Source organism: Scyliorhinus torazame, chromosome 7 (genome assembly GCF_047496885.1).
Source record: "Scyliorhinus torazame isolate Kashiwa2021f chromosome 7, sScyTor2.1, whole genome shotgun sequence".
In the NCBI taxonomy this organism is placed as follows: domain Eukaryota; kingdom Metazoa; phylum Chordata; class Chondrichthyes; order Carcharhiniformes; family Scyliorhinidae; genus Scyliorhinus; species Scyliorhinus torazame.
In genome coordinates, this window is record NC_092713.1 from 41745005 (window position 1) to 41770469 (window position 25465).

A 25465-nucleotide genomic window follows, 5' to 3' on the forward strand; every position below is an offset into this window, starting at 1 on the left:
ACCAGGATTTGGACCCAGCGACATTGAAGGAATGGCAATATAAAGGAATGGCAATCATTCAAGGAAGATAGTGGCTTGGAAGGGAACTTGGAGATGGTGGTGTTATCATGCTCCGGATAGAGGGAGGCTGGGGCTCAGACCCGCACCCTGCCCCAGACACCGGGTAACCCGGAAAGGAAAAAGGTTTGTCCTACACATGTACTGCTGTAGATGGAGACAGTGACAGCCTCCTCCTGCTTCAAGATAGCAGGTCCTTCTCCCAGACAAATAAGCCAGCATAGGTGAACAATTGGGCACCAATGGCACATTGCAATGCTTACTTAATTGGCTCCTCAAAGAAGGGTCAAAGAACTGATCAGCCAACTGATTTCCCCTTCTGGCAGGTGAGGCACATCTGATTTGTGTGAAACCTGCAATTAGCATGTCAATTTAGAGGGCATCCTCATTCCCCCTGCTCACATGGGCTACAGATTAGATCAAGTTTCAGATTAAGCCCAAGATGAGGTGCAATGCCTTTTTCATGTCGGCTTGGACCTTGTATGGCTTTCATGTAGAGACAATAAGTTCAATTTGAATTTTAACTGGTTTTCAGAACAAGCAATGAGATGGATTAAGGGCTTGCCAGTCCACTCTGCGCATTGGCTTTGTAACTTTAAAAATGGGATAAAAATTAAACAAGCTTTCCAACTGGAATGACAAGCCACCCAGACACAAATCCCTGACAGCGTGGCCTCCATTACCAGTAGCTTTGAACTTCAATACAGTTAAGCTATTCCAGTACAGCTACAACACTGACATTTACCTGGCAATGTGAAAAATTGCCTAAGTGTGTCCTGTACACAAGAAATTGGACAAATCCAACCCAGCCAATTACTGCCCTATCAGTCTACTCTCCATCATCAGCAAAATGATGGAAGGAATCATCAACAGTGCTATCAAGCAGCACTTATTCAGCAAGAACCTACTTTACAGACGTTCAGTTTTGCCAGGGTCACTCAGCTCCTGACATTATTTCAACCTTCTTTAAAACATGGGCAAAAGAGCTGAATGCCAGCAGTGAAGTGAGAGTGGCTGCCCTGACATCAAGGCAGCATTTGACCGAGTATGGCATTAAGTAGCCCACGCAAAACTGGAGTCAATGGGAATCAGAGGGATAACTCTCTGCTAGTTGGAGTCATATCTGGCAAAAAGGATGATGGTTGTGGTGGTTGGAGGTCAATTATCTCAACTCCAGGATATCACTGCAGGAGTTCCCCAGGTCTTAGGCCTGACCATCTTCAGCTGCTTCATTCATTTTATTAAAAAAACATTTTATTGAAGATATTTTGAATATATACATAGTCACAAAAGTACAAAAATTAACTGCAGCAATAGGTACCAAAGCCCCCCCCCCCTCCCTACATCTCTCCCTCCCAGCAACTGCTCTCACTCATCCCGCTTTTTCCAACTTATCGCCCACCCAAAATAAAAAGTAAACCCCGCCCCCTTCCCTCCGCTCAGGACTCCTTAAAGAAGTCGTTCAACAGTTTCCACCTCAAGGTGAACCCCTCCTTCGCACCTCAAATGGCAAACTTATTTTTTTCCAAATGCAGAAACTCTGCCAAATCAGATAGATAGAATTTTACTCTGCATTGACTCAATGAAAACACTCTTTCCTCCAATTCAGAACACTGTGGATTCAAATTTTATCCAACACCACTGAAAAAGATTATCTGGTTATTATCAAATTACTGTGCAGAAAATGGTTGTTGCATTACATTCTGTGGCTAAAAGTACTAGATTAGTTTGTAAAGTGCCTTGGATTGTCTGGGGTTGTGAAGGGCACAGCGTGTGTGCAAGCCCCTGACGCAGGTGCTAGCTGTATTTGATTTTGACGTTCTTAATATTGACATTAGGTGCGAAAAGTCAATTGTTACATTTTTCAAGATTAAGATTGCTGATTTGAACTGTGCAAAGTTTACCCATGTTGATCCTGAAACTGCTTCTCCCTGTCTCCCGATCTCAAAAAAGATGTGAACAGCAATAATGCTGCGTGTCTCCCATGGTCACAACAACAGCATTCACAACATTGATCCTAACAGCGTAGCTAATTTGTCTACCAACTGAGCGTCTACTGACCACCTACTCTGATTTATGTTCTTACTTCAGTCACAGCTTGTAAGAGTTTGTTGCTGGGACCCGTTTATTTGGGCCTTTAACAAAGTAAAGCACCCCAAGGTACTTCACAAGGTACTTTAGCGAACAAAATTTGACACAAAGTCAAATAAGGAGATACTGGGAGGCAGATCCAAAAAGCTTGATAAAGTAGATGGGTTTCACATATGAACATAAGAAATAGAATCTGCAGTAGGTCATTTGGTCCTTTGAGGCTACCCCGCCATTCAGCAGGATCATGGGTGTAATTTTCCATTCATTGACAGATAGTTCATAGAATTTACAGCGCAGAAGGAGGCCATTTGGCCCATCGAGTCTGCACCAGCCCTTGGAAAGAGCACCCTACTTAATGCCACATCTCCACCCTATCCCCATAACTCAGTAACCCCACCTAACCTTTGACACGAAGGAGCAATTTAGCGTGGCCAATCCGCCTAACCTGCACATCTTTGGACCAGAGCACCCGGCGAAAACCCACACACACACGGGGAGAATGTGCAAACTCCACACAGAGAGTCACTTGAGGCCGGCATTGAAACCGGGTCCCTGGATCTGTGCGGCAGCAGTGCTAACCACTGTGCCACTGTGCACCCATCTGGAGAATAAGTGCAGTTTCAGGCGGGCAAAGTCGCCCTCACTGGGCGAGACCTAGAATAACATATCAAAAATGAGCCATTACACCCGTGCAAACATGCCTGATTATCCCCAGGCCCCGGAACTAACGGCCTCGCGTGAGAGACCTCACCATGAAACCAGGTGCAATGGCACCTGAGGGGTGTCTCCCAGGTCATCAGAGGCCGTCGGAGTGCCCAGGTGGCATTGCCAGGGTCCCCGGGTGACAGTGCCAAGTTGCTAGGCTGGCAGTGGCAAGGTGTCTGGGTTCCAGGGTACCACCCTGCCCAGAGCTCAACCACCTGGGGGCCTCCGATGGCCCCAGGTTGCCATTCCGCCTGCTCCGCGTTTGTGTGGACTAGTGCTAAACAGTGTCATGGTGAGGTCTCCCATTTGCCAGGAATGAACATTCCTGGGCCTTGGGAGAATCCAGCGGCAACAAATTTAGCCTTTTGGACTCTAAGGGGCAATTTAGCGTGGCCAATCCACCTAACCTGCACATCTTTGGACTGTGGGAGGAAACTGGAGCACCCGGAGGAAACCCACGTAGACACGGGGAGAACGTGCAAACTCCACACAGCCAGTCACGCGTCAGAGTAGTCTAACTGCTCACTTCAATGTAAATCTGAATCACGCAATGTGAGGGCAAGATCCAGATCGCGACATCTCTCTAGATCTCATTAGACCTCACGAGACATTCCGAGCATCGCAAATCTTGCGAGAGGCCTATCATAAGATTTAATGGCCTCATTGCATCACCAAGTCAGGATCGACGAGCCCGTTTGATTGTGCTCTGTATGTTTTCAAGAAGGGTGAGATAAATATCTTGGGGCTAAAGGGAGCGAAGGATATGGGAGGAAAGTGGGAACAGGTTGCTGACTTGCACAATTAACCATCATCATATTGAATGACGGAGCAGGCTCGAAGGGCTGGATGGCCTCCTCCTGCCCCTATTATCTCTGTTTCTAATTCATGGAGCTCAGAGGTTAGGTAAAGCCAATTTACATGGCAGTTCAAATGAACTAGCTGTTCACCCATTTTAACTCTATTCATTCTATTTGATAGTTTGAAATTGCAGCTGTTGACTCAGACATTCAGCGAGAGTTCGGACGACAAAGAAACCACTTGGAGAAAAGTATTGCAACTCTACAGAAGAAACTGTTGAAGGACACAGAGATTCATCGTGCTGACAATGTCCATATTATGCAGGTAGGATTTTCAGTAACAACATCTTATTTTTTTCTAGCGCCTTCTGTCAGCTGTGGCTCAATGGGTAATATTCTCGCCTCTTGAGTCAGAAAATGTTCCAAGCTCAAGTCTCATTCCAGGGCTTGAGCACAAAAATCAACGTTGTCTCTTTAATGCAGTACTGAGAGAATGCTGCACTGTTGGAGATGCCATCTTTCTGGTGAGATATTAAATCGAGGCTAATGCTGCATGAATGGGTAGATGTTAAAGATCCCAGGGAATTATTTTGAGAGTAGGGTGTCCTGGCCAATATTTATCCCTCATCATCACAAAAGCAGATTATCTGGTCATTTTGTGGTTGTCCTCTTTACGGGGCGATCCGCCAAGTGGGTCACATGACCTGGGTAAGCAATCAGGGACTGGGGTGGGGGATCACCCTAGGAAGGGTTGGTTTCTATATCGGTGTGATCATGGAACCTGACTGTTGCAAGTCTCTGCATTGTAATTATGTGAAAATAAACATTGCAGTTGTTATTTACCTAACTGGTGAATGGGAAATATATTAGTGATCAAGATTAAAAAAAGAAAAAAAGCAGACCCAAGATTGTGAGTATTAAGTCACGTTGAATTTCAGTTCAAGTTGAGAAACAGAAGAGTATTTGCAGATATACCCTTTTCGGGTGGTTAGATCCTTTTGATGTCTCTGGAGGATTATACACAATACATTGAATTTTTGGGCTACTTTTCTCAGGCCTATGAGATAGAATCATAGAATAGAATCATAGATTTAATAGAATCTTAGAATTCCTACAGTGCAGAAGGAGGCCATTTGGCCCATTGAGTCTGCACTGACCCCTGAAAGAGCACCCTACCTAGGCCCACTCCCCCTGGCCTACATTAACACTGCAATGAAGTTACTGTGAAAAGCCCCTAGTCACCACATTCCGGCACCTGTTTGGGTACACAGAGGGAAAATCCAGAATGTCCAATTCGCCTAACAAGCACATCTTTCGGGACTTGTGGGAGGAAATCCATGCAGACATGGGGAAAACGTGCAGACTCCGCACAGACAGTGGCCCAAGCCGGGAATTTAATCTGGGACCCTGGCGTTGTAAAGCCATAGTGCTAACCACTGTGCTAGCATGCCTTCAAGAAGGAGGAGAAACGAGAGACAATCCTTCTGAGCATGTGAGGGACCCAGGCCTACAATTTAATACACAGCCTCACATCTCCTAGCCTGCCACAATCCCAAGTCATTCACTGAGATAGTTGAATTGGTGAAAACACACTATCACCCGAAGCCATTAGTAATATTACAGCGATTCAAATTAACTCAAAAAGAGAGCCCTTGAGGAAACTATTGCAACTTATGTTACCAAGATAAGGCAGATCGTAGAATGCTATGACTTCAGAGCCATCCTAAACGATATGCTGCAGAACTGTTAAGTCTGTGGGGTAAATGAATTTTAAAGAGGCTGGGGCGATGTAGAGTGCTAAGAAGTGCACACAGGATCTTCATTTAGGTCCATCATTTAGGGTGGGAGGCTGTAGTCAGCAGTGGCGCCAAAAATGAGGATGTATCTTTAAAGCGGGAAGCAAATGCAGCCACGAATATAGCAGGGAGATTTAAAAGAGCCAATCAATTGCTTAGGACTGAAGTAGAGTATTACCGGTGTGGGATTAATCTCTCCTCTGAAGCCTGACGGTATAAAGAGGCTGAATGTGTTTTTCTGCCACAGGAAAGGTCACTTAAGGCACTAATGTAAAAGTAAGTCAAGTCTATCCAATAACAGAGTTACATTGCTCATGCATAAGATGGAAGAGTCCAGTACTACAGAGTTAAATGTTTACTCTTGTTCAATGTGAAAGCGGGCAAAGTAGCCCCCATCACTGTGATGCTTTTGGTAAACATTAGGCCCTTATTAAAGATGGAAGTTGACATGGGAGCCTTTGCCACAGTGATAGGAGAACATACATTTTGATACTTACAAGGAGTTTAACCATTGGGTTTGAGTAATATCATAGCAAAACTAACAACACAGCAAATCAAGTATTGGATCAGCAGGGATCTGCTGTTATCCAAAGTGAAGCACAGGATACTAAGAGATTGGGCCAGTGAGCCAGTTTCTGAAGAGATAAAACCATATTAAAAATAAAAGGATGAATTAAGTTGCAAGGATGGCATCGTACTTTTGTGAGCCAGTGTAGTTGTCCCTGTACCAGGAAGGGAGATGCTCCTAGCTGAATTGCATGGTGCCTGTTACATCTTATCAAGTGTTGGAGGTCTGTCTCCCGCTACACTGCATCAAGTGCAGTCCACATCGACCCAGCCTACCCAACACTTCATGGTACTAGTGAGTGATGCTGAAAATTGATGGACCTACCTTGAGTGAATCAGCGTTGACCAGCAAACAGCCATCCGGTGACATGAAAAACGTCCGCCCTCCTCCGCAGCTCCGCATCGCCGGCAACCTCGGTGCAAATTGGAAGATCTTCAAACAAAAGTTCCAACTCTATCCCGAAGCCACCGACCTCAAGGCCGCATCGGACGCCAGGAAGATCGCAGTATTCCTCTCCACAGCCGGGGACCACGCCATCCACATCTACAACTCCCTTACATTCGCTGAAGGCCAAGACAAAACAAAATTTAAAACAGTCCTGCTGAAGTTCGACAGCCACTGCGACATTGAGGTGAATGAGAGCTTTGAACAGGACGTTTTCCAGCAGAGGCTTCAGTGAAAGGATGAACCTTTTCAATCCTTTCTGACCTATCTCCGCATCCTCGCGCAGTCATGTAACTATGACTCAACCACTGATTCCATGATCCCCGGGATCAGATCGTTTTCGGGGTCCACTCCGATTCCCTTCGCCAGCAGCTCCTGAAAGTCAAGCAGCTCACCCTCACCATCGCCATCGAAACGTGCGTTCTCCACGAACATGCTAACAATCGGTACTCCCACATCAGGGCGGCAGAAATGGCAAAGCTAACCTCCCACGAGGCGGAACGGGTGCAGGGCATCGCACAAATGCAGTATCGACACAAATAAGTATCGACGAGAGTGGCCATTTCGCGCACTTTTCCCGGGCCCCTGCGCATGCGCACTACAACCAACGGGACGGCGAGACCGACAAGCAGACTGCGCAGGTACGTACGTTGTTCAACCGCACTGCGCATGCGCGATGCCGCACGGAATGCGCTGACATTGGCGTCATGACGTGTCCGAATTGCGGCTCCGCCTATTTAAAGCGACAATGTCCGGCAAAATCACGACGGTGTCTACAGTGTGGCAAGCTTGGCCACTACGCAGCCCTTGGCAGATCTGCTCTACTGCCCAGCATCCAGCGATCCCAGCCACGGCGCAGAAGCATCCGTTCAATACAGCAGGCCATGCCAGACTCTGACCCCGACAGCCCAACAGATCCTGATGCTGAGTGCCTCAAATCTCCATACCGGGGGGGCATCATTACGAAGCATGCACTGCCTTTCTCCAAGACAGTGAAGCACCTCCCGATCCTCAGCGTGGATCCCGATAATGAGTCGTGTGCTGTCCTCACAGTCAACAAGGCTCGCATCCGGTTCAAACTAGACACCGGCGCATTGGCGAACCTCATCTCCAAATCCGATCTCGACACCATCCGCGTCAGACCAAGCATTCTTCCACCGGCCTGCCAGCTCCTTGACTACAATGGCAATGCCATAGCTGCCAATGGCTCATGCCAACTTAGAGTTTCCAATAAGTCATTTAAAGCGACACTGCGATTTGTGATCGTGGGACCTGACACAGCATCCCTGCTCGGTGCTCGGGCCTGCAAACTCCTGAACCTGGTTCAGCGAGTCCACACTATGTCATCCTCATAGGCGACGGCCTCACCTTATGAGAACTTCCAGGCTGAAATTGATGACATCATCACGCGGTATCACAGCGGGTTCGACGGAATGGGCACACTCCCATACCGATACAAAATCCTGCTCAAACCAAACGCCACCCCTGTGATCCACGCACCACGTCGGGTGCCGGCACCCCTCAAGGACCGCCTCAAGCAGCAGTTACAGGACCTCCAGGACCAGGGCATCATATCAAAGGTCACAGGACCCATGGACTGGGTCAGCTCCAAGGTCTGCGTCAAGCAGCCGTCAGGGGAGCTTCGAATCTGCATTGACCCCAAGGATCTAAACCGCAACATCATGAGGGAACATTACCCGATACCAAAATGAGAAGAGTTGACCAGCGAAATGACTCATGCCAAATTCTTTACGAAGCTGGACGCCTCCAAGGGGTTCTGGCAAATACAGCTGGATGCATCCAGTCGCAAGCTGTGCACATTCAATACCCCGTTCGGTCGCTACTGCTCCAACCGGATGCCTTTTGGCATCATCTCTGCCTCAGAGGTATTTCACCACATCATGGAACAGATGATGGAGGGTATCGAGGGGGTGCGCGTGTATGTTGACAATGTCATAATCTGGTCCACAACTCCTCAAGAACACATCCATCGCCTCAAGCAGGTATTCCACAGAAACCATGATCATGGCCTCTTACTCAACAGAGCCAAGTGCTCGTTCGGTCAATCAGAAATCAAATTCCTTGGTGACCACATCTCGCAGCAAGGCCAGATGCTGACAAAGTCTCGGCGATCAACGCCATGAAGACCCCAGCGGACAAGAAGGCGGTCCTCCGCTTTCTAGGGATGGTTAACTTCCTCGGGAAGTTCATTCCCAACTTGGCGTCCCACATAACAGCCCTCTGCCATCTCGTCAAAAAGTCGACGGAATTCCAGTGGCTGCCCGCTCATGAGAACGAATGGCGTGAGCTGAGGGCAAAATTCACCACAGCCCCGGATCTGGCGTTCTTCGACCCTACCAAGGAGACCAAAATATCCACTGACGCGAGCCAGGACGGTATTGGGGCGGTGCTCCTCCAACGGGATGACTCCTCCTCATGGGCCCCAGTTGCGTATGCCTCCACATAATCTAGAAGGATGTAAATGACATGACGCCTCGGTTACAACGAATCCTTCTCAAGCTACGCCGCTACGACATTGAACTTGTCTATACGCCAGGCAAAGAACTCATTGTTGCAGATGCCCTTTCCAGGTCTATCACCACACCGTGTGAACAAACTGACTTTGTCTGCCAAATCGATGCGCAGGTGCAATTGTGTGCCTCCAACCTTCAGGCCTCTGATGAGAGGGTCATCCAAATTCGTGAGGAAATGGCCAAGGATCCTCTACTACAATGTGTGATGCAGCACCTCACGAATGGCTGGCAGAAGGGACAGTGTCCCCAGTTTTACAACGTCAAGGACGACCTGACGGTGGTGGATGGCATCCTCATGAAGCTCGATAGGATTGTGATTCCATAGAGCAGGCGAGCTATGGTGCTCGGCCAACTCCATGAGGGTCACCTGGGGGTCGAGAAATGTCGACGGAGAGCTCGGGAGGCAGTCTATTGGCCGGGCACCAGCCTGGACGTTGCCAAACCCTCTGCAGCAACATGAGATAGTGACCTCCCCATGGTCCAAAGTAGGTGTCGCCCTTTTCCACACTAAGGGGCGTGACTATGTCCTCCTGGTCGACTACTTCTCCAATTACCCAGAGGTGGTGAAACTGTCCGACCTCACGTCGAAGGCGGTGATTAAAGCATGCAAAGAAACGTTTGTCAGGCATGGGATACCGCTCACAGTGATGAGTGGCAACGGTGCCTGTTTTTACAGCCAGGAATGGTCTGATTTTGCCCGCCTATACAACTTCCGTCACGTAACCTCCAGCCCCCACTACCCGCAGTCAAACGGGAAGGCCGAAAAAGGGATCCATATCGTCAAGAGATTACTCTGCAAGGCTGCAGACTCAGGCTCCGACTTCAACCTGGCGCTGCTGGCATACAGAGCAACCCCGCTGCCCACTGGGTTGTCTCCCGCGCAGATGCTCATGAACCGCACTCTGCGAACTACGGTTCCAGCCATCCATGTTCCAGACCTTGACCACCTCACGGTCATACAAAAGATGCAGCAGTCTCGGGCCCAACAGAAATCAGCATACGACACTCATGCCATGGATCTCCCCGAGCTGGTCCCAACTGATCGTGTTCGTGTGCAGTTGCCTGACGGCGGCTGGTCCGCCACAGCTGTGGTGGTCAAGCAAGTGGCCCCGAGATCGTTCCTCGTCCGCATGGCTGATGGCTCCTTCCTACGACGCAACAGATGGGCACTGCGCAGAGTGCCACGCCCGCCACTTAACCATGATGTCCCGCCTCACACAATGCTTCCCCCGGACGTGACCTACCATGAGGCCACCGATCTACCAGCAATCCTGCCGACCTCTGCGACCACTGCATTGGCGGCGGTCCCGCCTATCCAAGTGCAGGCAGTCCCTGATCCACCCTTGAGGCGGTCAACCAGAATTCGTCGCCCGCCACAAAGACTAAACTTATAGACTGAACTTTTGCACAATTTTGTTACCTTATCGTTCTGACCTCTGTAAATATCATTTTTAACGTTTCATCTGCCCTGTATCTGCACTAGCGACACATTCCTATGTACATAAATTCATTTTAGCACATTCTGTATATAGTCACGCACATATACACCTCCACTGGCACATGCACCTTAATATTTATTATCTAGACACAAACAATAAAAAAAAAGGGGGAGATGTCATAATATACATCTATGTATACAATGGAGTGCAGACAGGCAGTGATTGACACACAGGATGACCAGGAAGCACACAGAACAGAGCAGCCAATCACCAGACAGGACATGACCACTATAAAGCCAGAGGGCACCAGTTTTCCCGCTCTCTCGGGACCCAGCCTCTGAGACAGTCAGAGTTAGTGAGCTGGCCAGTGCAAACACCATGTGGTAGCTAGTAAGTCTGGTTAAGCTAGTATCAGGTCTCCAGTCAAGTCAGCATAGTGTCAATCCACAGTTGAACATGTATAATAGTTTAGATGTTAAATAAAATCGTGTTGCATCTTGTCAAGTGTTGGAGGTCTGTCTCTCGCTACACTGTATCAAGTGCAGTCCACATCGACCCAGCCTATCCAACACATCAGTGCCCATTTGAGTATATCTATGATGAAGATGCTCGACAGGGGTTGTGAATGGTGGCCTGACATCGATGTCAACATTGAGAGTCTGGTGAAGCACTGTGAATAGTTCCAAATGCAACAAACGTTTCCTGCTACACCACCACTGCACCCTTGGAATATCCGGGCTGGCCATGGGTATGTGTTCATGTTGATTATGTGGGGCCATTCTTTGGCACAAGGTTTTTGCTCCTTGTTGATGCCCATTCAAAGTGGATAGAAGTGTTGGAAAGGAAGTCAATAACATCACACACCTCAATCGGGGCTGTTTAGCACAGGGCTAAATCGCTGGCTTTGAAAGCAGACCAAGGCAGGCCAGCAGCACGGTTCAATTCCCGTAACAGCCTGCCCGAACAGGCGCCGGAATGTGGCGACTAGGGGCTTTTCACAGTAACTTCATTGAAGCCTACTTGTGACAATAAGCGATTTTCATTTCATTTCATTTTTCAACTGAGAAATGTCATTATTGTTTGTCAGCCCACGGGATTCCTGGAGACAATGGATAATGGAACACCCTTCACGAGTGCTGAATTTCAAACTTTCAAGCACATCAGGACTGCGCATTCAGGACTGCGCCTTACCTGGCAGCATCCAACTGGCTGAACAAGCAGTCTAAATCAAGGCCAGCCTTAAGAAGCTGGAGACCAGAATCCCACGATTCCTTCTGGGATATAGAACCACTCCTCACTCTACAATGGGAGTGCCTCCAGCAGAGTTGTTGATGGGTTGGCATCTTAGGACCAGACTAGCCTGGTGTTTCTGAAATTTCCGGGGAGGGTCGAGGGCAGTCAGAGCAGTCAGAAGAAAAATCATGATTCAAGCAAATCAACAAAGTCGTTTTCAGTGCGGGAAGCCGTGTATGTCACAAATTTTGGAAGCTGCTCGAGGTGGGTCCCAGGAGGTGTATCAAAAACAGAACCTTTGTCTTACGATGTGGATGTACAAGCAAGAATTGTCTGAAGCATGTAGACCATTTATGAGGACAAGAGTTGTCCCAGCAGCCAGTACTGCCACCTGACGCCATGATACCAGCAGGAAACATTGTTGATTATTCAAGCAGTGAAGTACCAAGTCAGTCTGTCATCCCCATGGAAATGGATGAAGCTGAGTTACCAGTACCTGAGGAGATGTTGGGTATAGTAGTCTCTGCGGAAAGCACCCCTGTGGAAGCACGCCCGACAGAGAAGTTACTCCGCTCCACTCGAAATCGGAAACCGCCTGAAAGACTCATTTTATGATGTACTGAATGCATTGTTTAATGTTCTAATTATTGGGGACTGAATAACTTAAATATTTTATATATAGAATCTATATAATATATGGTTTATACAAATGAAAGGGAGAGGTGTGGTGTTTGTCCCCTTTATTGGCCGATCTGCAGAGGGTCAGGTAACCCAGGTATTCAATCAGGGGCCAGGGTGGGGGATCACCCTAGGAAGCATATGTTTCTATATCAGTTCGAACCAGGAAGCTGACTTGCAACCATGAGGCTGCAAACCTCTGCTTTGTCATTATATGTAAATAAACACTGCAGTTATTATTTACCTAACTTGATCAGGAAATATTGCAGTTATATTGTTCATGATGGTTTGTTGTGCAAAGCGAGGCTGCCATATTACCTATGACAAGACTTCAAAAGTTCTTAATTGGCTGTAAAGCACTTTGACAAGTCCGGTAACTATATAAATGTCCGTCTTTCTTTCATTCTTATATGCCATCCCAAGCAGCTTCACATGAGCGTGATATCATGGCCTGTAACATCTGGCTAGTGTGGAAACCATGAGCCGCCAATTCTAAAATGCGCACTTACCTGCACTTGGATATTAGGACGAACCTTTCTTTCCATTCCGCAGCCTGGGGCCTCCAGTTGGACTGTCTGTGCAGGCTCCAAAGCAGTGCAGGAGGGCAGCACTTATGACGGGTTAGGTTGGGAATGCTCATTGAGGGCAGCCATTTAAACTGTAGATTTATATTGAAGACACCAAGCAACTATTTAAAGAAATGTTTTAAAGATATATAGAAGTGTTTTGAACGTTTCTTTTTACACTTTCTTTTGTACAGGCATTGCTTTTGTTATTGGTTCTTTTAAATAGATTTTAAATTTTATTTTTTTATGATTAAAGGTGATTATTTTGTTATGGGCCAGGGTTTAACTCCAAAGTATATTATGGAGTCCACCTGACTTACAACCTTTATGTTGAATTCGGCTAAGATGAGCACAAGAGCCTGCCTTTCAGATGTTATTCAACGGAGTTCTTAGGTGCTTTTAATTTAAAAAAAACAATCTTTATTCGAAGAATTTAGTTAACATTTGTATAGATCTTTTATCAATTACAAACACAAAGATCCCACACATCTACAGTAATCTATGTATAACCCTTAATGAATTCCCCCTTAACTGTTCCAATTCAATAACAAAATCCAAGTAAAACCAGAAGGCACTTTTCAAAGGTGTGGCCCAGCACACGGCATTCTTACTGGTATAAGACTTGTTATTGATACTCTGTTCCCCTTTTCAAACAGCAGATTTGAATTCTTTCCAGGAAGCAATTATCTATTTTAAGTTACCGAGTAGTCTGGAAACAGCTTTTAAAATGAAGATAGACACTTCCTTCAACCTGTGCTGTTCAAACCAGTCCAAACTCAAAGCGATAGTAAAAACTCACAGAGCCACAGCCCAGTTCCACCCACAAAAATGACATCACGGAAGCCTTGTGATAAAACAAAAACCTTTCTTAAAGGGACATTCCCATGACAATTTATAAGTCAACATAGGTTTGGTTATTTGTTTTAAATCTGTGAAACAATTGACATCTGCACTATATTATATAACTTCACGCGTGGCATGCTTAAAAGTGTTCATTTGTTTTAATTTAAATTATGATCATGAAATTTTAAAATCCCCCCATGGCTTTATGCTGTCCCTGGGCTTGTAACACCTGATATTTTTTGATTTGTGTTCATAGAATCACTGCAGCGCAGAAGAAAGCCATTTGGCTCATCGCGACTGCTCCAACACTGCGAATGAGCACCCTACCCAGGCAAACGCCCCCGCCTATTCCCGTAACCTCATCTAACCTTGGACACTAAGAGGCAATTTAGCAAGGCCAACTCACTTAACCTGCATATCTTTGGACTGTGTGCGGAAACCGAAGCACCCAGAGGAAACGGCGGTGGTGCGGTTGCACAATGGTTAGCATTGCTGCCTCACAGCGCCAGAGACCTGGATTCAATTCTGGCCTTGGGTAACTGTCTGCGTGGAGTTTCCTCTGAGAGGTTTGGTTTCATCCCATAGGCCAACGATGTGCAGGTTAGGTACCGGCCATGCTAAGGTGCCCCTTAGTGTCCAGAGATGTACTGGTTAAGCTCGGGGCTAGGATGAGGAGTGGGCCTATGTAGGGTGTTCTTTCCGAGGGTCGGTGCAGACTCAATGAGCCGAATGACCTACTTCTGCACTGTAGGAATTCTATGATTCTACAACTATTTTTTTTTTTTTTTAATTTTATTAAAGGTTTTCATAAAATATCAATAACAAAATGAGAAAGAAAAAAGAACCCAACAGGGTTAAGTACAAAACACAATCTAAAAAAGCAACTCCCCAAACCCCTCCCCCCCTGTACCTAAATAATAAATTAACATTAACACCCCGACTTAACACAACAGGTGTATACACCCCCTCAGACCCTTCCAGTGTAAATAACATAAACAAAAATAAAGTAAACCCCCCCGAGCTGCTGCTGCCATTGACCATTATCTAGCGTTCTGCCAGAAAGTCTAAGAACGGTTGCCACCGCCTAAAGAACCCTTGTACCGACCCTCTCAAGGCGAATTTCACCCTCTCCAATTTAATGAACCCTGCCATATCGCTGATCCAGGATTCCACGCTTGGGGGCCTCGTATCTTTCCACTGAAGGAGAATCCTTCGCCGGGCTACCAGGGACGCAAAGGCCAGAATTCCGGCCACTTTCGCCTCCTGCACTCCCGGCTCCTTTGCCACCCCAAATATTGCGAGCCCCCAGCCCGGTTTGACCCTGGATCCTACCACCCTCGACACCGTCCTCGCTACGCCCTTCCAAAATTCCTCCAGCGCTGGGCATGCCCAGAACATATGGGTGTGATTTGCTGGGCTCCCTGAGCACCTAACACACCTGTCCTCACCCCCAAAGAACCTGCTCATCCTTGCCCCGGTCATGTGTGCCCTGTGCAGCACCTTAAACTGTATGAGGCTGAGCCTCGCGCATGAAGAGGAAGAGTTCACCCTCCCTAGGGCATCTGCCCACGTCCCCACTTCGATCTCCTCTCCCAACTCCTCCTCCCACTTACCTTTCAACTCCACCACCGAGGCCTCCTCCTCCTCCTGCATCACCTGGTAAGTTTCCGAGATCTTCCCCACTCCCACCCACCCCCCCGAGAGCACCCTGTCCTGTACTGTGTGTGGCAGTAGCCGTGGGAATTCCACTACCTGCCGTCTGGCAAACGCCCTTACCTGTAAGTACCTGAAGGTTTTCCCCGGGGGGAGCCCGTACTTCTCCTCCAGCTCACCCAAGCTCGCGAACTTCCCGTCCACAAACAGGTCCCCCAACTTTCGTATGCCTGCCCTGTGCCACCCCGAAAACCCTCCACCTGTTCTTCCTGGGGCAAACCGGTGGTTCCCCCGTAATGGGGTCCACGCCGAGGCCCTAACTTCCCCCCTATGCCGCCTCCACTGCCCCCAAATTTTGAGGGCCGCCACCACCACCGGGCTCGTGGCATACCTCCTTGGAGGGAGCGGCAGCGGTGCCGTTGCCAGCGCCCCCAGACTCGTACCCACACAGGACGCCGTCTCCAGCCTCTTCCATGCAGCCCTGATCACTTCTAATGTCTCCTTCTGTGTTTCTGCATTCATTTTAATCTGACCATGCCTCCGTGGAGCACCTTAAGGTTAAGGTACTTTTTTTTATTGTTGTGTAAGGTGTAAGATGGAACTAAAAAGAGATGTCATTTCAATACAAACTATATTATTTTAAAAAGGTGAAAGATCATTCTGAAATACTTTTTAATTATCTTTACTCTTCATTGTTACTACAGCCGCTGACATTTGACCAGAATTAAGAATGACCGGTAACGTAAGCTGATGCCTTAAAGGGCAGCACGGTAGCCCAGTGGTTAGCACTGTTGCTTCATAGCTCCAGGGTCCCAGGTTCGATTCCCGGCTTGGGTCACTGTCTGTGCGGAGTCTGCTCGTTCTCCCTGTGTCTGTGTGGGCTTCTTCCGGGTGCTCCGGTTTCCTCCCACAAATCCCGAAAGACGTGCTTGTTAGGTAATTTGGACCTCCTGAATTCTCCCTCCGTGTAGCCGAACAGGCACCGCAATGTGGCGACTAGGGGACTTTTACTGTAACTTCATTGCAGTGTTAATGTAAGCCTATTTGTGACAATAATAAAGATAATTATTAACTTCAAACCAGGTGGTGTTGCACCATTAGGTTTATTCATCTAAATTTTCCTTTTGTTCTGAGGCACAGGATAGAGTTAACATATCTGATTTTTCTGTTTGTTTAATAACTCATTATACCAATTTCTAATCCAAGTTATTTTCCTTTCTCAGGAAAATGTTGCTCTAATTAAGGAGATTAATGACCTACGACATGAGCTGAAGGTTTCTCGAATCAAGGTACACGATCTGGAAGTAGCTCTTGGAAGCATTCGGAAGAATAAGAAACCATGTGCCGTTGAATTCAAAGGTAAAATATTTCGGTCTCACCTGTAATTCACAGAAAAGCAGAAAAAGGAAGTTTGAAATATGCCGTTTATTCCATGTGTATGATCTCGATGAACCAATCGTAGGGCCTCTATTGAATTAGAGACCAGTTTTCATTTGAAATTATTGGCTTGAAACAGACCGATTATACTTCAAATCCAAACCCATTAAACCTTACGGAAAGCCTTTGAGGCAGTTTTCCTGATCTTGCACCTAGAGCTATTGAATTTCCAGGGCAAGTGAATACAGGAAAATCAAGCATAGAGGAGCTTCCACCAATTAGAGGAAACAACACAACTTCCTGCCTATTAATTCAAATGAACTGGAAATTGGACAGGGTCCATTATGTGCAACTGGGTTTCCACAGTCACTTCTCCTGACTAGAAAAGTCTTTGATTTTTTTTCATATGCTTTAAATATTGAGGATGAATTTCCATAGGAATCATTATTATGACCCCAGACCAGACTGCAACAGTGGCTAGGATACTGAACCGAAATTCCAATATTTTCGTTTATTTTAAGACTCTGCAGAAAGAATGATTCGCTCTAGGAGTGAATGCATGAAAGAACAGGGCTTTGGTATTTTTAAAACAAACCATTATTATAAATACAATGTTAAACTTTCAACTTCATACCTAAAAAGAACAGCTTACATTTATCCTTAACACAACTATACTAATTCCCATTAAACAACAAGAAAAGAAACATACAACTCTTAATCCAGTTTAAAATCAGAAGTACATAGAGTAATACTTGCGGTACAGAACTGATTCTGACTCTGGTTAGAACCCCTTCAGATTCTGGCTGAATATCTTCAAATAGCTGCTTCAACTGGGTTGTTTCAGCCTCTTCCCTGTCTTCAGACAAACTGCTCTGCTTTGAAATATTATTATTGCTTTTCTAACTCTAAAAAAACTGCCTTTACTTGTGATCTCAAGAAGAATAAGGTTGCCAGATCGGAGAACAGGGGTGCGATTCTCCGACCCCCCCACCGGGTCGGAGAATCGCCGGGGGCCGGCGTGAATCCTGCCCCCGCCGTGTCGCGAATTCTCCGCCACCGGAGATTCGGCGGGGGCGGGAATTGCGCCGTGCCGGTCGGCGGGAATCCCCCAGCAATTCTCCGGTCCGCGATGGGCCGAAGTCACACCGCTGTCGACCCACGCCAGCCGGCGTGGATTGAACCACCTTTGGGACGGCGGGACACGGCGGCGCGGGCGGGCTCCGGGGTCCTGGGGGGGGCAATCTGGCCCCGGGGTGTGCCCCCACGATGGCCTGGCCCGCGATGGCCTGGCCCGCGGGCGGGACTGTGCCGTGGGGGCACTCTTTTCCTTCCGCCTTCGCCATGGTCTCCACCATGGCGGAGGCGGAAGAGACCCCCGCCACTGCGCATGCGCGGGGATGCCGTGAGCGGCCGCTGACGCTTCCGCGCATGTGCCGCCCGGCAAAGTCATTTCCGCGCCAGCTGGCGGGGCACCAAAGGCCTTTCCCACCAGCTGGCGGGGCGGAAATCAGTCCGTCGCAGGCCTAGCCCCTCAAGGTGAGGGCTCGGCCCCTCAAGATGCGGAGACTTCCGCACCTTTGGGGCGGTGCGATGCCGGACTGATTCGCGCCGTTTTTGGCGCTGGTTGGCGGACAACGCGCCGATATCGGAGAATCCCACCCCAGACTTCACTTCCAAAAGCCTTTTTCCAAAGTCTCTCTAACAGTTTTCTCCAAAACTGCGTCTCTGCTTCACAAAATTCACTGCCTTTCTGCTTTTCTGGACTCCACCAAGAAATTACCTCATCTCCCCAAGCAAGAAAATAAGATACTTTTTATGTACCTTGGTACACATGACAATAAACAAAATCCAAATCCAGGAAGCCATCGGGGCCAGGAGCTTTACTCGTCTGCAAAAACCCAACGCATTTCCTAATTTCCTCTGGCCCCAAAGGGTATTCCAACTCTTCCTGCCTTTCGCTCTCCACTGGGATGGATAACCCATTCAAAAAATCCACCATGGCTGAACTCTCCGTCGGCGGCTCCACCTGTAGCTATCCCGATAAAATGTTTCAAAAGCCGCATTGACCTGAGGCGAGTGGAAACCAGGCTGCCACTTGAATTCCGTATCTGCGCAATCTCCCGGAAGTCGCCTGCTGTCTCAGTTAGTGAGCTAAAATGCGACTGGCCTTTTCCCCGTGTTCATTAACTACACCCCTCGAAAGTGGCAGCTGGCTCACCGCCTTATTCGTTGATAATAGTTCAAATTGTGTCTACAGCTTTTTCCTACTTACCAGCAGCTCTGGTGTTGGAGCAAGTGACTACTCAAGAATGGGGTCCACCAGCATCTGTTGCTTCACCCTCGCAGTCTTTTCCATTTCTACCTTGTAGGAAATGATCTCTCCCCTGATAACCACCTGAAGGGCTTCCCACATGCTTTCACAAAATCTCTTGTTCGCTAATAATGCTGTATCCAATCTCCTTGGAGGACGCTGGGAAGGATCTGACTCTAGGATCAAATCCACAAAATATGAGGTATGGTCTGAAATCACAATCGCCGTGTAACCTGCCCCCTCCATCGAAGGGAGGGGTGATCGATCCACCCAAAAAAATGTCGATATGCGAGTATACCCGATGGAATGGAAGAAAAAGAAAAAATCTTGGATTGGATTTGATTATTGGCACATCTACCGAGGTACAGTGAAAAGTATTTTTCTGCGAGCAGCTCAACAGATCATTAAGTACATGAAATGAAAAGGAAATAAAAGAAAATACATAATTAGGCAACAGAAGGTACACAATGTAACTACATAAGTACCAGCATCGGATGAAGCAGACAGGGGTGTAGTGTTAATGAGGTCTGTCCATAAGAGGGTCGTTTAGAAGTCTGGTAACAGCGGGGAAGAAGCTGTTTTTGAGTCTGTTTGTGCGTGTTTTCAGACTTCTGTTTCTCCTGCCTGATGGAAGAAGTTGGAAGAGTGAGTAAGCCGGGTGGGAGGGGTCTTTGATTATGCTGCCCGCTTTCCCCAGGCAGCGGGAGGTGCAGATGGAGTCAATGGATGGGAGGCAGGTTTGTGTGATGGACTGGGCTGTGTTCACAACTCTCTGAAGTTTCTTGCGATCCTGGGCCGAGCAGTTGCCATACCAGGCTGTGATGCAGCCAGATAAGGTGCTTTCTATAGTGCATCTGTAAAAGTTGGTAAGAGTTAATGTGGACATGCCGAATTTCCTTAGTTTCCTGAGGAAGTATAGGTGCTGTTGTGCTTTCTTGGTGGTAGCGTCGACATCGGTGGACCAGGACAGATTTTTGGAGATATGCACCCCTAGGAATTTGAAACTGCTAACCATCTCCACCTCGGCCCCGTTGATGCTGACAGGGGTGTGTACAGTACTTTGCTTCCTGAAGTCAATGACCAGCTCTTTAGTTTTGCTGGCATTGAGGGAGAGATTGTTGTCGCTGCACCACTCCACTAGGTTCTCTATCTCCCTCCTATATTCTGACTCGTCGTTATTCGAGATCTGGCCCACTATGGTCGTATCGTCAGCAAACTTGTAGATGGTGTTGGAACCAAATTTTGCCATGCAGTCGTGTGTGTATAGGGAGTAGAGTAGGGGGCTAAGTACGCAGCCTTGGTGGCCCTGGTATTGAGGACTATTGTGGAGGAGGTGTTGTTGTTTATTCTTACTGATTGTGGTCTGTGGGTCAGAAAGTCGAGGATCTAGTTGCAGAGTGAGGAGCCAAGTCCTAGGTTTTGGAGCTTTGATATGAGCTTGGCTGGGATTATGGTATTGAAGGCAGAGCTGTAGTCAATAAATAGGAGTCTGATGTAGGAGGCCTTGTTGTCAAGATGCTCTAGGGATGAGTGTAGGGCCAGGGAAATGGCATCTGCTGTGGACCGGTTGCGGTGGTATGCGACTTGCAGTGGATCAAGTCGTTCTGGGTGTATGGAGGTGATGCGCTTCATGACCAACCTCTCGAAGCACTTCATTACGACTGAAATCAGGGCGACCGGACGGTAGTCATTGAGGCACATTGCCTGGTTCTTCTTTGGCACTGGTATGATGGTGGTCTTCTTGAAGCAGGTGGGGACCTCGGAGTGGAATAGGGTCAGGTTAAATATGTCCGCGAACACCTCTGCCAGCTGGTCTGCGCAGGCTCTGAGTGCACGACCAGGGATCCCGTCCGGGCCCGTCGCCTTCCGAGGGTTCACTTTCAGGAAGGCCGATCTGACTTCGGAAGCTGTGAAGGTGGGTATGGGTGAGTTATGGGCTGCTGGGGCACTCGACAGTGGATTGTTGGTTTCCTGCTTGAACCGAGCATAGAATGCATTGAGTTCATCGGGGAGGGATGTGCTGCTGCCGGAGATACCGCTCGCCACCACCCCCCACCCGATGGAGTCAGAGATTTGGACCTGGACCAATCTATCCAGGGGTCCAGAACACCGTTTAAGTCAGCCCCCAAAATAAGCTGATGCAAATCCAAATCAGGGATGAAGCAAAACCTCCCATCAGGGATCAGGAAAACCCATATTGTTCCAGTTTGAAGCATTGACATTAACCAGGACCACCGAGGTGGCCACCAAAGACCCACAGACAATAACATGTCTACCATTGCGGTCAGCGAAGATCTTAGCGGCAGAATATTGAATCCTTTTATTGTTTAAAATTGCTGCACCCCAGGCCCTACCGTCAAAATCCGAATTAAAAACTTGTCCCACCTACTCCTTCCACAACCTTACCTGTCTCTGACCCACAAATGTGTCTCATGCAGAAACACCACATTGGAATTTAAACCCTCAACCTTTTCACTGGATCATTCATCCCCCTAACATTCCAGGTGACCAAACGTATTGGGGGCCTCCCACTCCCCTTCGATCCGGAATCAACCATTTCCACCAAGAGAAATTATTCAACAGTTACATTGAAAGTAGGTCCACCCAAGATGGTCACCAAACTCACTAACAAGATTAAACAAAGTAAAATCTACAGTCACCGTCAGCAAACTACCCCCCACTTCTTTCCCCTTCCCCGCCCTCAGACACTACTGCACCCAAATATGCACACAGAAAAGGGTACGGCGAACATAAACCACTAAAGCCTACCTCTAATAAGCTTAATCCCAAACAGAACAAAAACACAAAGCTCATTATCTAAAACAGAACTAATATTATGAACTGCAGACAACCCCTCAGCACCACTCAGTTAGCTAACTCTTCGGCCAGGGTGCCAGGCTGGCAGTGCCAAGGTGCCCAGGTGGCATTAGAAATGCCAGGATACCACCCTGCCCGGAGCCCGACCACCCTGTGACATCCGATCTCATGGAGGAATCCCCAAAGTGCTGTTATGCATGGTCCACATTTGTGTGGACCAGTGCTTAGCAGCACCACAGCAAGGTCTCCGAGACGCAAATGTTTGATTCCGCATCTTTGGAGACTCAGGCTCGAACATATTTGTATCATAGATATCATAGAATTTATCATAGAATTTACAGTGCAGAAGGAGGCCATTCGGCCCATCGAGTCTGCACCGGCTCTTGGAAAGAGCACCCTACCCAAGGTCAACACCTCCACCCTATCCCCATAACCCAGTAACCCCACCCAACACTAAGGGCAATTTTGGACACTAAGGGCAATTTATCATGGCCAATCCACCTAACCTGCACATCTTTGGACTGTGGGAGGAAACCGGAGCACCCGGGTGAAACCCACGCACACACGGGGAGGATGTGCAGACTCCGCACAGACAGTGACCCAAGCCGGAATCGAACCTGGGACCCTGGAGCTGTGAAGCAATTGTGCTATCCACAATGCTACCGTGCTGCCCCTTTACAAGTAGGCTTACATTAACGCTGCAATGAAGTTACTATGAAAAGCCCCTAGTTGTCACATTCCATCCCCTGTTCGGGTATATAGAGGGAGAATTCAGAATTCTCAGCCGGTTTGGGAATTGAACCCACGCTGCTGGCCTTGCTCTGCATCACAAACCAGCTGTCTAGCCCACTGAGCTAAACCAGCTATTAAATTGAGCCCAACTGCATACTTAAATTTGCAAAACTGCATCCCACTCTAATGAAGGCGAGATACAGATCGCGACATCTTGTGAGATCTCGTTAGATCTAGTGAGGCATCCCAACCGTCTTTTACTGGACTTGTCACCACGTTGGGCATGAGGAGGCCGTATGATTGCAGCACAGGTTTCCAAAGTAATTGTTCTTTTGTGACCATTCCCATTATAGAGGAAGAGGCCTTTGTAGGTGCCATAGAAAACAATCTCATGGCATGTAATACTCCCAGTGTTGCCTGATAGTAATGATGCTGAGCTGCCCTGCTTGATGGTGTTTCTTTAGCTGAGAAACCTCTGATGATGCACAAGGGCGAATGGATAGCACTTTCAGCTCTGAGTCAAAGGGTTGTGGGTTCATGTCCCACTCTGGAGACTCGAGCTCAAATTCCTACGCTGACATTCCAGTGCAGTATTGATGGAGCTACTCTGTCGGATGTGCTGCCTTTCAGATGACATAAAACCAATGACTATCTCTCAGATGGGCTCAAAAGATCTCATGGCACATTTTTAAAGAAAGAAAGTTGCCCAAGCCAAAACTGACCAATCAACATTGGTAAAAACAGATGATATGGTCATTATTGCATGCTGTTTATTAAACCTTGCATAATGTAAATTGGCTACGGCCTTTTCCACATTACGACAGTGACTACAATACAAAAATGACTTAATTGACAGCACAGTACTTTCCAACGTCCTGAGGTTGTGGTGTGTCAGGCCAAGTGTGTTGTCTCTCTTAGTCACCTCCATACAAGGACAAAATACATACATTGGTTTCTCTGAACATGGAGGAACAATTCAATATCTGCATATTGGATAAAAGCACAAACATTTTCTCTTCCCAGATAATTGCTCACGGAGTGGTGCAGTCTCCCGCCTTCATTTTGATCATGAGTCAGAACGGATCATTGAACTTCAGCGACAGGAAATTAAACAACTTCGGGAAGAAATTCCCGGAAAGGAAGAAGCCCAATCTGTTGGAATGTTACCTGTGCTTTCTATCTAATGAACATTTCAAGTATGCAAGAAACCAGCGTGGCTTGTACTTCTTTCCTTGTGTGCACACAATGAACTATCAGCCCAATTCCTGATGAATTGTGCTTAATATCAAATCAGTTAGTTTATTCCCTCCTTTTAAAAGTTGCTGGTCTGTTGAATAATCCCAATCTTCTTCAGAACAATGAAATGACCAGTGCTTAAAGAGGATATTATTTTCATTATTTGTGTTTCATTATTAATTGTTTCCCAATCAGTAGGGTACCACACTTATTTGTTCAAATTAGATTGTTCATTTGAGCAAATTTGATCTGTTATTTTAAACTAGTTAGATCTGTGTTAAGAGGATTTTATCTTTTTTTTTGATTCAAAGATGAAGGAGTCTGCAGTAACCTATGTATTTTTAACCACGGGAACAGTTGGGCTGGTTCAGCTAGATGCAGCACAGTAAACATTTGTGAAAGTTAGGGTCAATATTTATCAACAAATTAAAGCAATTGGAGATTGCATGCATTACTGGTTCTGCGTTCTACCTGCTCAGCAGCTCCCTCTGGTGGAAGGTGTACACTCTCAATGCTATGGTTGTTTCAAGCTTTTTATATGTTGGGACAGTGCGGGCTGGGTTTTTACCACTGAGGCGGGAAACGGCAGCTGAGTCTGTTTCTGTAACAGTAACCCATCTCTGGTGGGAAATTGGCTGAAGTTCAGATTTTCATGGGGCTGAGACCTTAATTGACACGGTGACATGTTTCTTATCCAATTGGAGCCAGTGAGCATAAACTATTTTGCTGTGGATCTGGAGCCACATATAGGCTAGATCAGGCAAGGATGGATGGCAGATTTCCTTCCCCAAAGGGCATGTGTGAACCAGATGTTTTTTTTAAACGATAATCGATGATGGTAGCTAAATTCCAACAGCTGCCATGGTGGGATTCGAACCCGAGTTCCCCAGAGGCCTGGCACCCATAAGAGAAAGGAGGGAGATTCTCTTCCCAAAGGTTGGAGGAGGATGCCACCACATCATATATCAGGGGTAACATTTCTGTTCAGCGCCATCTCACTCTGTCTCCAATTCCAATTCAACTCCCTAACCTCCTGCTCCTCCCTCATTGAACTGTCTCCTTCAGGACCTCACCATCCTCAAGGTCCACACCTCTGGAGGGCCACATGATGGAAAACATAGAAGACCATCATAATGACCAAGATCCTGACAGGAAGGTATTGCAGGGCACCACCTGACTTTTCCAGACACCAGAATCTCTGAGCCTGCAATGCATAATCAATTGTGAATCTGATGTGTTGTCCAGCTTTGGTAAAGAGGGCATTTGTCACCTGGGTGATGCACCAGTGTGCAGCTGCCTGTGAGATACCGCAGAAATCCACTCCGACGAGGCACAAATGTCTGTGATTTTCTGCCTAGGAATCAATTGGTCACTTCTCTGCTTATAGATCCTCTACTTAAGGAAGTATCTCCTTTATTCCCTTTGTCCCTCTCCTCTGGCTGTCTGTGCAGCTGCTGCTGCTCATTGTCCATGGCCTCGATTTCTGAGGGCACAGCATTCATTTCCAGCTGCAGCCTTCCTGGTTCTCAGGTGGAGAATGATGCACAAATTATGCCAGGTGGTTGACGTCCCCTTGAAGCGGCAAATT

General features: G+C 47.4%; 1 protein-coding gene across 1 annotated transcript in view; it reads left to right on the forward strand.

The window, feature by feature from the left end:
- Positions 1 to 24328, forward strand: part of cfap57 (cilia and flagella associated protein 57) — a 143646-nt gene extending 119318 nt beyond the window's left edge. Inside the window, exons 20-22 of the mRNA XM_072510600.1 lie at positions 3832 to 3975; positions 16628 to 16763; positions 23665 to 24328. Coding sequence (XP_072366701.1) covers positions 3832 to 3975; positions 16628 to 16763; positions 23665 to 23825 — 441 coding nt within the window. The 3' untranslated portion in view covers positions 23826 to 24328. The remainder of the gene's footprint in view (positions 1 to 3831; positions 3976 to 16627; positions 16764 to 23664) is intronic.
- Positions 24329 to 25465: the final 1137 nt, after the last annotated feature.